The 15,591-nt window shown below is 43.4% G+C and overlaps 1 protein-coding gene across 1 annotated transcript; it reads right to left on the bottom strand.

Annotated features, from left to right (window-relative positions):
* Positions 1–96: 96 nt before the first annotated feature.
* On the bottom strand, positions 97–7,101 carry irak4 (interleukin-1 receptor-associated kinase 4). Its single transcript, XM_015964072.3, has 11 exons — positions 6,775–7,101; positions 6,562–6,707; positions 6,314–6,469; positions 4,867–5,027; positions 4,732–4,796; positions 4,553–4,667; positions 4,373–4,482; positions 3,964–4,150; positions 2,254–2,316; positions 1,966–2,130; positions 97–305 (listed from the first exon to the last, which is right to left on the bottom strand). The coding sequence occupies exons 1-11, from the start codon at positions 6,933–6,935 to the stop codon at positions 249–251; spliced, it is 1,386 nt and encodes a 461-aa protein (XP_015819558.1). The 5' UTR covers positions 6,936–7,101; the 3' UTR covers positions 97–248.
* Positions 7,102–15,591: the final 8,490 nt, after the last annotated feature.

The following is a 15,591-nucleotide window of genomic DNA, read 5'->3' as shown; positions in this document are numbered from 1 at the left end:
AGGGAATGTCCCTTTATATTCATTCAGTCATTATTGGAGAAAAAAAAACATCTTTTCTTACAAATCTTTTAAAGAATAAATAAAACAATATTTAAATCAGATGGTGTCATTCTGTTTATTACAGCAACAATATTGATCTAAAACAACTTTCAGGGTTATTTAAGCTCTGTGCTTTATAAAAACACATCAGGAAGAAATGATATTCTATAACAAGCTTGTGCAGATGAACCGTTTCCTCTGGGTTAGTTTTATTTCTGAGCATCCAGAGAAACATTCTTGACAACGCTGCGGATCTCTGACACAACCTGTGGAGACAGTTGAAACTACTGAAAACAGGCAAAAATACTGTAAAGATGTTTACATATTAAGAATCCTTCAATTCAATTCAAGTTTATTTATATAGCGCCAAATCACGACGAGCCGTCTCAAGGCACTTCACATAATAAAAATTCCAATTCAGGTCAGTTCATTAAGCCAATCAGAAATAATGTTTCCTATATAAGGAACCCAGCAAATTGCATCAAGTCACTGACTGGTGTCAGTGACTATACAGCAATCCTCATACTAAGCAAGCATAAAGCGACAGTGGAGAGGAAAACTCCCTTTTAACAGGAAGAAACCTCCAGAGAATCCTGGCTCAGAATAAGCAGCCATCCACCATGACTCACTGGGGATCGAGAAGACAGAGCAGACAGACACACACACACACACACACACACACACACACACACACACACACACACACACACACAAGTAATGTGTCTACAGTTATATTGTGATGTCTTAGTAAATATTCTATTTGGTGAAAGATAAACTTTATTGTATTTATCCTAGTGGATCTATAATTAAACGGATAAACTAGAATTAGCACATCAAAAGTCAAGGAAACCAAAAAGTTATTATCAGGAGAGAGAGAATGTTTAAGTGGTTAGCAGCAGTGTGCTAGTCGATGCCCCCCCCCCCCTCCATGAGGCCCTATCAAATAAAAATGTTTTAAGCCTATTCTTAAAAGTAGACAAAGTGTCTGCCTCACGGACTAAAGCTGGGAGCTGGTTCCACAGGAGAGGAGCCTGATAACTAAAAGATCTGCCTCCCATCCTAATTTTAGATATTCCTGGAACCACCAGTAGACCTGCAGTCTGAGAGCGAAGTGCTCGATTACGAACGTATAGAACAATCAGATCACTGATGTATGATGGAGCTTGATTATTAAGAGCTTTATATGTGAGAAGAAGGATCTTAAAATCTATTCTGAATTTAACAGGTAGCCAATGTAGGGAAGCTAAGACAGGAGAGATATGATCTCTCTTTTTAATTCTCATCAGAACTCTAGCTGCAGCATTTTGGACAAGCTGAAGACTTTTAACTACATTCTGTGGACTTCCTGAGAGTAATGAATTACAGTAATCCAGTCTTGATGTGATAAATGCATGAACTAGTTTTTCAGCATCCCTCCTGGAAAGGATGCATCTAATCTTAGCAATATTCCGAAGGTGGAAAAAGGAAATCCTACAAACTTGTGAAACCTGGGATTTGAATCACATGTCCTTGAAAAGTTACTCTGATTTCATTATTTTTATTAATATTTTATTTGGCTGAATGCCTTTTATTTAGATTCCCCTCCCAGTTTTGATCTCTTTGTAAAAAGATTCAACAGTGAATATGGAAGAATAGGAGTTCCCAGACTGGAATGTTGCAGTTTTAGCGACACCTAGTGGTGTGTAGGGTCAGGTGCACCATTATCTGTAAAAGCTTCAGTGAAGATTGATAAATGAACCCAAAACTTCAGCTACAAAGGTTTCAAACAAGTATATAAGACTTGTTTTCTGTTTTATGAGTTAAAACCAGCTGGTAAAAGAAATATTAAATTACTATGAACCTTTTCACTTATTCAGTTAAATACGGGTTCATTAAAACTGTATTTTGTCTCTGAATGTACCACAGCTGTGTCTCGTGCCTCACTACCTGTTTGATGACCGGCCGTCTGTTCTTTCGGTCATGTAAGCAGTTCGAAGCCAAACAGTAGATGGTCTCCACCTGGCTCAGCTCCCAGTCGCTCATCTTCTTATCCACAAAATCCTCCAGAGTCAGCTCTTCATCTTCATCATCGATGTCGTACCTGATCTCCATCTGAGGGGAGAGAGAAAATGGGAACATGGGTTTGATTTGACTCCACCCAGTCCTGACGTCTTAGGTCTGAGCTGTAGTCACAGAGTCAAGCCCGACAGAGAAAGCCTCTTTTGTGCAGCTTACCAGCAGCTGAGGCTCCTTGTTCTCATTGGCCGGAGCGAGTCCAGATAATATTTCTAACAGCACCTGTAGATGGCAGAGAGACGGGGGTAATTACAGCACTCAGGGCAACAGGAAACATTTATTATAACTAAATGGGTCGCATCCCTGCAGCTGAACGGATGAGAGGAGCATTAAATAGAATTTCAGGTGAACATTGTTTCCATATAAAAACGAAACAGAATGACAGGAACTGCTAACCTGTGGTTACAACATCCTGTGACCGCTACCACATTAATTCATATGCAACCTGTTGGTAATTAACTAGTCGTTAATCCATCCACCTTTACTCTTACCACCTATTCAGCAGCCTCGGCTCCTTCAGTTTACACGGTCCTCACACCTTCACATACATGTAGAGAACATGCTCTAAATGTCATGGTCTGCGTCTGCCCCTTTCTTCATGTGCCTCCTGCTGTCCTCCATCCCTCTCTAGATTCCCTTTTGTGTCTCTTAGCGCCCTCATGTGTCCTTTGTCTGCATTTCAGTTAGGTGTCTTATGTTGTAAAGTCAATTCCTCCCAGGTACTGTGCCATTCCCCTGCTCAGTGTTTGTGTGAGTCCTTCCTTCTGTTTTAGGTTTAGTTTTGGGTTTGAGGTTATCTGCCCTCCATTGGTTCTGTTTCCCACATTTAGATGTCTTCTCTCCAGCCTTCACTCCATACACCTGTTTCCTTAAATGTTCTCTCTTTGTATTTAAGCCCTGTCTTGTCTCTGTTTGGTGTCGGTCCATTCTCTCGTCTTGGATTACTGTGTTCTTGGTCTTCTCGTGTCTCGAGTGTTTTTTGGATGTCCAGATCATTATCTGGACTTTTTTGGATTTTGGCTTCCAGCCTTTGGACTTATTTTTGTTCTCCTTAAAATAAAGGATTTTCTTAATCATCATCTCAGCCTCGTGTCATCCTGGGTACTGCATTTTGGGTCCTACCTACACTGAACCGTGACACTACATGGTCCTTATAAATACATGTTATTGTTCTATTGTTAATCATTTGTTGCTCTTTTTTTTAAGTCAGTTTAAAAGTCTGAAGGTTCTTCATTAAAATTCGTGATTTTTTTAAAGGATTTCTAACTTGGTGCGTTTAAAAATGTTTAAGGCTAGATTCTATTTTAAGTATTTTTTGCATTATCCTTCACAATATTATTTAAACAGCACTACCATCAGGCTTAAACAGTTCACGACCCTGCAGTGGCCCTTATGCACAGAGGAAGTGACATCACCCACAGCCAGCTGTGTTTACGGCAGAGATGGGGAATTGTGGAATCAACAAGTCCGTGCGCCGTGTTTTTCTTCAGCTTAACAACTAAACCAGGTGATTTCAATCAGCACAGCGAATGAAACGTGTTCAGGTGCTGAGCAGAACAAAAACATGGAGATGACTTGTTGATGCCACGATTCCCATCTCTGGTTTACGGACATAAACACAGATGCTAAACGTGTCCGTGGATATTAAATTACCGCTCAACTTTCTACAGACTCCATTCTATTTGTCTTTCGGCGTCATGAGCAGGAATATGTCTACTTCCTTCTCTGTGCATTCATTTGCAATTCCCTGATCCACATTTGTGTTGTCTCTTCTGAAGTTTATAGTAGCAAATACTGAAAAGTCTCAGAAGGGCAGAAAACACTGTGTGTGTGTGTGTGTGTGTGCGCGCGCACGAGTGAGAAACTCACCACACCAAAGCTGAAGACGTCAGATTTGGGGGTGACTTCTCCTCTCAGTGCCTCAGGTGCCATATATGCACGAGTACCCACAATCCTCTCTGTCATCATGGTTGTCGAGGTGTGCTTGGCCGAAGCTCTTGTGAGGCCAAAGTCTGAGATTTTTGCCACAAGATTTTCATCTAACAGGATATTTGCACTAAAAGGGGAAAATGTACAGAAAGTATTTTACTTTTGTTTATTATGAAGAAGTGTTTGGCTTGTTTGTTGATGTTTTCTGCTAAGAGGCAGTCCCGATCAGCTGCCGGCTGCAGATTCATGTTTAAAATAATTTTATCTTAAATCCAGCAGGACAGAAACATTTAAAGGTCAGGGTTAGCCTAATCCTGACCCTACTGCAGAAGGACTTCCATCTATGTACCTTTTGACATCCCTGTGTACATGATGGTTCAGGTGTAGGTACTCCAACCCTCTGGCTGTCCCCTCTGCTATCAAACACCTCTGTCTCCAGGACAAGGGAGGACTTCCGTCCTTCGTGGACAAACACAAGCAGGTAAACGTCTTGCTTTGGTGTTAGAGAGCAGAGAAGAAAGGTGTTTACCAAGCAGGCTAGTCGATCCAGCAGAGATCCGTTCGCCATGAAGGCGTATACGATACACAGCTGCTGCTCATCACAGGAAAATCCAATCATGTCGACCAAGTTCTCATGTTTCAACCTGTGGAGTGAACAGGGTGAGTCAGCTGAGTTTACCGGGAGCAGGACAGACAGACACAACTTACACTTTCAAAGTTTGGATTTCTTGGTCGAACTGAACTTTCAGCTTGTCCAGCGGCATGTCTTCCACCTGTAAGAGACCGTGTTTCTGCATCACAACTCCAAAACATCTGCTTTACAGAAAGCACATCCCCACTTACTGGATTGAGTTTTTTCACTGCCACAGCTATGACATTCAGGAAACCTTTGTAGACCGTTCCAAAGCCCCCCATTCCAAGACGGCGACCTCCATTTGATATTGAGCGGTCGTCAAAGTTCCCAGTGATCCTCATCAGCTCTCTGTATGAGAAACTGGAGAAACCTAATCAGGGAAGATGCAGAAATAATTCAAACGATGCTACTGTCAAGCGAGTGCTGCCACCTGCTGGTTAGTTACGTAAACAGCAACTTTATGCATTTAACTAAACCAAATTAAACTTGATTTATGCTGCACATTTCAAGCATGGCTACACAATGTGCTTCACAGCGTATAGCATGCAAAACACATGCACAAAAAAAGTTCATGAAAATGTTGAACATAAACTGTATATGCAAAGCAAATTCATGAAAAAGAAAAGACACATATGCATCAGTTTAAGATCATACCCACATGCATACGCATTTATGCAATTCGATGCAAAATCAATACACATGCATATACAAATATATGTTATTTTTTCATGCACACTCCAATAAATAAGTGCACATACTCCTATGTGAACATTCACACAATATATGCAAAAACAGTTAGCAAAATGATTACAATGCACATTTAAGAGCCATTATTCACACACACACACACACACACACACACACACACACACACACACACACACACACACACACACACACACACACACATTCAAAAATTGCAACCTTTACTTCAGCACTTTCAGGCTCTTTACTTCTCCAACACATAAAACATAATTATATCTACAATTATAAGACACTTTAACAGACTAAACCCCATCAGGATATAGACTTCTTCACCTTGGGCAGGATGAGTTTTTCTGCTTAGTAAAGAAAATCTCAACAATTTCCCCTTTTCCGATGTTTTGTTGTTCTGTTATCTCAAATGTTGTTTTCTAATTAGTTACTAAATATCAGAAAATTGTCTTGTTTGATGATGATTGTATTTACTAGGGGAAAATAGTTAGCCCAACATCATACAAACATTCAGACACAGTGGTGGCTGTGTGATGGTCTGGAGCTGCTTTGCTGCTTCACAGGACCTGCTGTAACAGATGGAACTGTAAATTTTGTTCCCTACCATAACATCCTGAAGAATATCTGACCTTTGACCATAAACAGGTCATTAATGCTGAAAAATCCTCATATGTAGTTGAATTAAAGGAATTTTGTAAAGGTTTGTGTGTGTGTGTGTGTGTGGGGGGGGGGGGGGGCACCTCTTATGGCACTGTTTGTAGTTGTTGCTGCAACTAACCAGTTGTTGTGTATAAGGGTCAATGCTGCTTTTTCCCACTTCATTTAAAAATATCTTTTGAAATGCATTTGCATTTACTATGATTATCTTTTTTGGATCACTTTTACCACACTTGATAACATATGTTAGGAAAAGGATGACCAGGAAAATACAGGTAGACCCACCGGTGTGTCCTGTTTCACGGTCTGCCTGCAGTAATTGCGTCTGTGGGTCAGAGCTGGAGGACGGTGGGGGAGTCTCTGCCTCCCCCAGCAGCCTGGTTGGAGGAGCTGGTGGTGCTGCAGAGAGCTGCTTTGTTTCAGCTGGGAAAACTTCTTCAACTGCAGTGGTGTAAACAGTCAGGTCACCCATCAAAACAGTGATGGAGGCGGAACACGCATGCGTGTAAATGCATCTTAATAAAAAATGAGACCTGGGAGGAAGAGGCAGGCAGCAGCCAGTAGATCACGACTCTTCAGAATATCCACCAGTTCTCCTACAGTGCTGTTGGTGGTCCCCCAGTCGTTCAGCAGCTCCACAGTGGGACTCCTGCCCTGGGCCACAAGCCCCTCAAACCTCCTGCAAGCACACAGATGGCTCAGGGTGTGTCTTACGGAAGCTGCGGGTGCAGCTGTAAGCCGCTCACCTGACATGAAGCTGGGAGTACCGCGGCTCACCGCCCGGCTTCCGTATGGACACAATCACGTCTTTCCATCTGTCTTGTGGGTCCAAAAAGTCAGACAGCGCGCGACGTAAGTCGTAACTGATGTTGCGGAGATAAGTAGCGGAAGTCAGCGACTTCTCCATTTCTTACAAAGCCTAGTTTATCTAACCACCATTATTACTCGATGTTAAACACCTTACAGTAAAAATATTCAGCGTAAGGGAAAATGTTAATTAAAAACTTTTGTAGCTCATTCTGTTTTTGTGATGTGTTTGGCTTTTCCGACATTGAGCAACTTCCCATAAACGTAACGCTGTTGGGGGCGGAACCATTTTAGGCTCCTCCTCCCATTATCCCGGAAAACAGAAGTGAGGGGGGAAATAACGTAACAGCGTCCTCGTGTGGACAACGCTTTTTAATTTCGAGCTCAACACAAATGGTTATTTATTTACGTATTTGTTGTATTTTATCTATGAAATTGTTTTGGTCAATGTACCACCTTATGATGTCTTCAAAGACTATAAAATGTTTCATATTTTTTCACACGTCCTACAACTCATTTCTACTGAAAGTATTATTCAATGTTTTTCTTGTTTAAAACTTACATAAAAAAGAAGTTTTGCTTATGTCTGTTTAATGCTGCATGATGGACCAGGAGAAGCATAATCTTTTCATCTGTGTACTGAATATTGATTAAAAAACTAAGATTAACATTTAGCCACACACTAATGACAACGTTGCAGCATTGCCAATAAAGTTGCTTGAATTATTCAGCATATCACCAATTTTTCATGTAAAAGGAGGTTCTTAGATTTTCAAAAATCAAGTTTCAATTTAAAAAGGATAAATTAGAGGTAGTATTATTACTACAACTATTATAATTAATCTTTATTTATACAGTGTATTTATATAGCGCCAATTCATAAACCAATTCACCTGAAGCCACTTTACAAAGCAAATATTCCAGTTGAACCCACTTAGTGCATTGAGTTCAGTTCATTATTCCAACTGTTTAAATGTTTTCTATCTAAGAAAACCCAGTAGATTGGATCTAGTCATTGACTAGTGTCAGTCTTTACAGCAATCCCCACACTAAGCAAGCATGCAGCGACAGTGGAGAGGAAAACTCTTCTTTAACAGGAAGAAACCTTCCAGCAGACTCTGGCTCAGTGTGAGCAGCCCTCTGCCACGACCGACTGGGGGTTAAGAGGACAGAGCAGACACACAAAAAAAAAATAGATGGAAGAACTGTTAACCTCAGTACTTACATTTGAAAGCATTTTCCAGGCATGAAGACTTTATATTTCCAGAGATGTTTGAAAATTTTAGAAAATGTATCAACAGTTAAATTCTTACCCATTGTAGGCAGTTTCCTGAAGGGCCTCTGTTTAAAGAAATAGTTTATGTCCAATGGCTCATCTGAGCACAGCAGAGTGTTGGTGCCATCTTAAATTCTCACCAATTGCCAAACATTTACAGCCGTTAATGTGAATATACATAATTTAATAAATCTTAATGCTGAAAGAGTATCTATGATTTTTTTAATTAAAGCAAATCTGTTCCCAACACAAGGTTAAGAAAAATAAATTATTTCTGGACTTGATGCAAAATACTGTACATGCAACATTTTACACAAATAAAAACCCATAGAGCTGTGTTGTGGAGCAGTGGGCTGCAGGTTCAAATCCAAGCTGTGGTGTTTCTGTGCAGAGAAAGCATGTTCTTCTCATGCACGGATTTTCTCTAGGAGCCCAAGCCAAGAAAGATAGTCCCTCCAGCATGTCCTGAGTCTTTCTTTAGGTCTCCTCCCAGTTGGACATGCCTGACAAACCTCACCAGGGAGGCATGCAGGAGACATCCTAACCTAACCAGATGCTCGAGCCACCTGAGACTCCTCTTGATGTGAAAGGGCAGCTTTCTGGTTCTTCTTTCTTCACCACGACAGACTGGTACAACACCCGCATCACTGCAGCACCAATCCACATATTGATATCCCACTCCATCTTTCCCTCACTGGTGAACAAGACTCCGAGGACCTAATATGCATGTTAGGTTAATCAATGACTCCAAATTGTCCCTAGATTTGAATTTGCAAATGATTGAATGTCGTTTTGTCCACATGCGTCCCTTTGATGGACTGGTGTTTTGTCCAAGGTGGTGATAGGCACCAGCTCCCCACAACCCTACTCAGGAATAAGAAGTGAGATGAGTAAGCAAGAGTAAATAACCAAGTTAATCAATAACAATATCTCTGCAATGCACATTTTATCAAATAACCTAGAACCAGACAGCCACAAAGTTCCATAGACCATGTGTTTCAGACTTGCATTCATCTCACCTGACTCAAACAGCCTCATTTACCGAAGCATGGCTACAAATGTTATATACAGTTGCTTTTCTTAATTAGCAGTCTCTTCATGGACAGTTAGAGTTCACTGGGATCGTAGGGGGTCTCCCATGTTAGAATCCAAATGAGCTGAATGAATGAGAGGACCAACGTAGGGACAGAGCAGAGCAGTAGGGGGTCTGGGCACCATATGAGACTCCAACAGAGGGGCTTCAGTGTGTGTTTGTAGGTCCACTGATTGTGTATCACTAATGGAGATGGACAACTCACAGCAGGGAGTCTCCTCTCACACTGAAACCAAAGAAACCAGAGACTGGACAGCTTTTTTCAACAATATTTTGTTTTCATTATCTTTTTGGATGTTTATAGCTGTAATAAACTTTCATGCAATAGCTGGAGTCAAATGAGAACATAGAAGGACAGTAATTTACAACCTGACACGTAGATGGCAGCAATGCCATGTTTAAGCTTTCAGAGTAGCAACAGACATTCTGGTGTGGAAGATTTAACAGAAACTGTTCAGAGTTTCACTAGTTTGTAATAGAATTCAGAAACATGCTTCATACCAACGTTGTTGTTTTTTCTAACACCAACCACAAACAGACATGTCATCAGGAACTCATTTCTAAGGAGTTGTTGGCATCTGAGCGGGCAATGCCCATTTATATTCCATCTCAAATCTTTGTCCGTTATGCTGAAAAGTTCCACATGCCATGAGGTGCAATGTAAAGAAATGTTCACACCAAGGAGTGGAGCAAGAAAAGATGCAAGAAAACAGATGTTAAGGAAAAATTAAAAACACCCATCCATACATCAATTTTCATCCGCTTTTCTGGGGTGGGGTCACGGGGGCAGTAGCCCAAAAAGACAAGCCCACACTTTCTTCTTCCCAGCCACTTGGGCCAGCTTCTTCGGGGGAATCCCAAGGCGTTCCCTGGCTAGCTGTTAGACATTGTCCCTCCAGCGTGTCCTAGGTCATCCTGTAGATCTCTTCCTGGTTGGAAAACCTAACCAGGGAGGCGTCCAGGAGGCATCCTAAAGATGCCTGAACCACCTCAACCAAGGGTGCCTCCAGAAAATTTTGATAGGGTTGGCCAGTGGGGGCCAAAGATATTTTGGTCCTTGTGGTAACTCTGGGGGAGTTTAGCCTGTGGCAATGCATTGCATTGCTCCTTTATGCAGTTTTCCATCCATCCATCCATCCATCCATCCATCCATTTTCATCCACTTATCCGGAGTCGGGTCACGAGGGCAGTAGCCTAAGGCGAGAGGCCCAGACTTCCCTCTCCACAGCCACTTGGGCCAGATCCTCCGGGGAAATCCCAAAACGTTTCCTGGCCAGGTGAGAGACATAGTCCCTCCACCGTGTCCTGGGTCTACCTTTATGTCTCCTCCCGGTTGTACGTGCCCGGAAAACCTCACCAGAGAGGCGTCCAGGAGGCATCCTGACCAGATGCCCAAGCAACTTCAACTGGCTCCTCTCAATGTGGAGGAGCAGCGGGTCTACTCCGAGCCCCTCCCAAATGACCGAGCTTCTCACCCTATCTCTAAGGGAGAGCCCAGCCACTCTTTGGAGAAAACTTATTTTGGCTGCTTGTATCTGCGATCTTGTTCTTTCTGGCACTACACAAAGCTCATGACCATAGGTGAGAGGAGGAACGTAGATCGACCAGTAAATCGAGAGCATCACCTTCTGACTCAGCTCACTCTTTACCACGACAGACCGGTACAACACCCGCATCATTGCAGATGCAGCACCAATCCACCTATCGATCTCATGCTCCAGTTTTCCCTCACTCCTGAACAAGACCCCAAGATACTTAAACTCCTCCACTTGGGGCAGGACCTCATCCCTGACCCGGAGAAGGCATTCTACCCTTTTCCGAATTAAGACCATGGTCTCAGACTTAGAGGAGTTGATTCTCATCCCAGCTGCTTCACACTTGGCTGCGAATCTCTCCAGTAAAAGCTGAAGATCACGTTCTGATGAAGCCAACAGGACCACATCATCTGCAAAAAGCAGAGACCTGATCCTCAGGCCACCAAACAGATGCCCTCCACACCTTGGCTGTGCCTAGAAATCCTGTCCATAAAGGTTATGAACAGAATCGGTGACAAAGGGCAGCGTTGGCAGAGTCCAACTCTCACTGGGAATGACCCCGACTTACTGCCAGCAATGCGGACCAAGCTCTGACACCGGTCATACAGAAACCTAACAGCCCGTATCAGAGGGCCTGGTACCCCATACTCCCGGAGTGCCCTCCACAGGGCCCCCCGAGGGACGCGGTCAAACGCCTTCTAAAAATCCATAAAACACATGTAGACTGGTTGGGCAAATTCCCACGCACCCACCAGGATCCCCCTAAGGGTATAAAGCTGTTCCAGTGTTCCACGGCCAGGATGAAAACCAGATTGCTCCTCCAGAATCTGAGGTTCAACAATCCGAAGGACCCTCCTCTCCAGAACCCCTGAATAGACCTTATCAGGAAGGCTCAGGAGTGTGATCCCCCTGTAGTTGGAACACACCCTGCGGTCCCCCTTTTTAAATAAGGGGACCACCACCTCAGTCTGCCAGTCCAGTGGGACTGTCCCCAATGTCCACACGATATTGCAGAGCCGCGTCAGCCAACACAGCCCCACAACATCCAGAGCCTTAAGGAACTCTGGGCAGATCTCATCCACCCCTGGAGCCTTGCCACAGAGGAGCTTTTAACCACCTCAGTGACCTCAGCACCAGAAATTTGAGAGGCCAACCCAAAGTCCCCAGACTCTGCTTCCTCACTGGAAGACGTGTCGGTGGGATTGAGGAGGTCTTCGAAGTATTCTGCCCACCGATCCACAACATCCTGAGTAGAGGTCAGCAGCACACCGTCCCCACTATAGATAGTGATGGTAACACACTGCTTTCCCTCCCTGAAGCGCCGGATGGTGGACCAGAATCTTCTCGAAGCCGTACGGAAGTCTTGCTCCATGGTCTCACCCAACTCCTCCCATGCCCGGGTTTTTGCCTTGGCAACCACCCGAGCCCTGTTCCGCTTGGACTGACGGTACCCGTCAGCTACCTCTGGAGTCCCACAGGCCAAAAAGACCTGATAGGACTCTTTCTTCAGCTTGACAGCATCCCTAACCGCCGGTGTCCACCAGCGGGTTCATGGGTTGCCACCACGACAGGCACAGACGATCCCGTGGCCACAGCTCCAGTCGGCTGCCTCAACAATGGAGACATGGAACAGGGTCCATTCAGACTCAGTGTCCCCCGCCTCCCCCGGCGGGGGGATTTCTGTTGGAGGTGGGAATTGAAGCTCCTTCTGACAGGAGACTCTGCCAGACGTTCCCAGCAGGCCCTCGCGATACATTTGGGCCTGCCTTGTCTGACCGGTGTAGCGTAATGGTTGTTGGCTCTTTTATGAAAGATGAACCATTCTACATAATAATCTGGAATATTAATTTAACAAATTAATAACCAAATGTTATAGAGATAAGAAGACTCAAAGGTTGTTTTCATCGATAAACTGACGATCATATCCGTTTGTCTGTGTTTCAGTTCAATGAAAAGGCAAGTTTAAATTTTGAGAGATTTATTTCTTCAACTTAAACTAACGATTTGAAATGACAATCATAGGAAAAACAATCAAAATTGGCAACCTTGTTGGACAATCTTTAACTGTTAATATTTTAAGCTTGCTCAAATAGACCTTGTGTTGGATGTGCTAGGATTGAGGATGATGGAATTATGAATGCGTGCATGCAGGTGTCTGAGATTGCTTCAGGGAGAGAAAATGTGAACTGAGTGAAAAATGATGTTTTGCAATTAAACTTTAGTTCTTATTAGAAAAACAGCATCAGAATGCTATCTTGTCGTGTTCTGCCTCACCGTACTTAGGACCCTCTTTTAGATCCGGACCTCGGAGGATGTGTTATCCAGATGCCACCGTGGCTGACAGAGAAGACGAAGGTGTGCGACGGTCCAGTCCAGAGTTGACCTCGGTACACGTTGCTGAAGCGTTTCGGCAGACGTGCTTTCTCAAGTTTAAATTTACTCAGAAATCAAAAGACTCTGGGACGAGTCTGCGTTAGCTGGTTGCATTTTAGTTATTCTGTCTAGCTTGACAGAAATAGCGTGGGGGAGAAAAGAGCCGGCAGAGCTCCTTTCCCCGTGGCGCTCGTTCCGCACTTCCTCTCTCTTCCTTTCTCACTCTCGTTCTGACTCCTTACCCAAAACACTTCTCTTCCCAAAGCAAACTTGTTGTGCGTCAGAGCAAATGTGTTCTGGAGTTACTGTGGAGTCGGACCTGTATGAGCATGTGTGAAGGTCATTGCTAAACATCTTCAAAAACATTATTTAATTAAGTATACTGATTCATTATAGTTCATTATGATTACCCAAAGCATAGTAATCATTCATTTGATTAAAATACATTTATAATGAGGAAAGTGATCAAATGATTATTTAGCATTAATAAAGAAAAGGAAGCTTAAGACTCTGTTTTATTATGACTAGATAATCAGTGAAGTCCATCCTCTGGAGAGCAGGTGTTGGATGTTGAGGAGTCCTTCAGACTTGCTGGCAGCTTAGGTCTTAATCTGTGGGTGAAGGTGCTGCGTGACCCAGCTTTGACCCAGCCGGGCAAACACGACCTTTGGCACAGAAACCCGTACTTCCTCACGTTACACCGGCATCCTCCCCCCACCATCTGAGCTAACTCACCTCTAGGTAGTGGTCAGTTGACAGCTCCGCCTCTCTCTTCAACCGAGTGTCCAAGACATGCGGCCGCAGGTCAGATGAAACAACAACAAAGTCAATCATTGAGCTGCGGCATAAGGTTTTCTGGTACCAAGAGCACATATGGACACCTTTATGTCTGAACATGGTGTTCATTATGGACAATCCCTGACTGACACAAAAGTCCAATAACAAAACACCACTCAAATTCAGATCAGGGGGGCCGTTCTTCCCAACCACACCTCTGCAGGTCTCACTGTCATTGCCCACGTGAGCGTTAAAGTCCCCCAGCAGAATGAGGGAGTCACCAGAAGGAGCGCTCTCCAGCACCCCCTCCAAGGTCTCCAAAAAGGGTGGGTAGTCTGAACTGTAGTTTGGTGCATAAGCACAGACCAGAGTCAGAACCCATCCCCCCACACGTAGGCGGAGGTAGGCTACCCTCTCAATCACTGGGGTAAACCCCAACGTACAGGCACCAAGATGGGTGGCAACTAGTATGCCCACCCCTGCTCGGCGCCTCTCAGTGGGAGCCACTCCAGAGTGGTACAAAGTTCAACCCCTCTCAAGGAAACTGGTTCCAGAGCCAGGGCCATGCGTTGAGGTGAGTCCGACTATATACTTAATTCTCATTTACGAGCCTTAAAACTAAACTCTAGGAAATTGGAGAGAACATGGTGCTCTACGCACCATGAGGAGGCCTACCTATCCTGGAAAAAGTCTTTTGCTATATAAAAATAAGCTTAGACAAACTAGAACTTCTTATTTCTCAGCATTAATTGAGGAGAATAAGCATAATCCTAAATTTCTTTTCAGTACAGTTGCTAAACTTACACAGAATTATAGCTCTGAGCCATAAATTCCCTTAGCCCTCAGCAGCAATGACTTCATGGGATTTTTTACAAGTAAAATCAATTCTATTAGAAACAAAATCTTTAGCATCCTCCCTTCTTCCTCCCTTCATTCCTCCCTTCTCCCTCTGATGCTGCCTCAGTAAGTGAGGCAGCATCAGAGGTGACTGTAGAACCTCATCTGTGCTTGAACCGTTTTGATCCAGTTGAGCTTTCAGAGTTATCAAAAATATTAGCTTCATCTAAACCTTCCACTTGCATTTTGGATCCAATCCCAACCAAATTATTTAAAGAAGCATTTCCTTTGGTTACTGCCCCATTCTAGATATAATCAATCTATCCTTAGTAAATGGATATGTACCAGAGGATTTTAAGGTTGCTGTAATCAGACCTTCACTTAAGAAGCCTTCTCTGGATCCAGCTGACCCAATGAATTATAGACCAATATCTAACCTTCCATTTTTATCCAAAGTCCTGGAGAAAATAATGGCCATCCAAGTATGTGAGCATTTAAACACTAATGCTCTGTTTGAGGAATTTCAGCCTAGTTTTAGAGAGTATCACAGCACTGAAACTGCGTTAGTGAGAGTTACAAATGATATTCTCATGGCCTCAGATAAGAATCTTGTGTCTGTTCTAGTCTTGTTAGATCTCAGTGCTGCCTTTGACACAGTTGATCACAATGTTCTTTTAGAAAGACTTGAAGATGTTGTAGGGATCAAAGGAACAGCGGTAGGCTGTTTTACATCCTATCTGTCTGACAGATTTCATTTTGTAAATGTACATGACAAATCGTCTTCATACTTCAGGGTTACTTGTGGAGTACCACAGGGTTCAGTTCTTGGACCAATTCTTTTTACTATATATATATATGCTCCCAA

Source organism: Nothobranchius furzeri, chromosome 4, assembly GCF_043380555.1.
Source record: "Nothobranchius furzeri strain GRZ-AD chromosome 4, NfurGRZ-RIMD1, whole genome shotgun sequence".
In the NCBI taxonomy this organism is placed as follows: Eukaryota; Metazoa; Chordata; class Actinopteri; order Cyprinodontiformes; family Nothobranchiidae; genus Nothobranchius; species Nothobranchius furzeri.
Note: the sequence above shows the minus strand (reverse complement) of the source record. Positions and strands in the feature narration are given on the sequence as shown.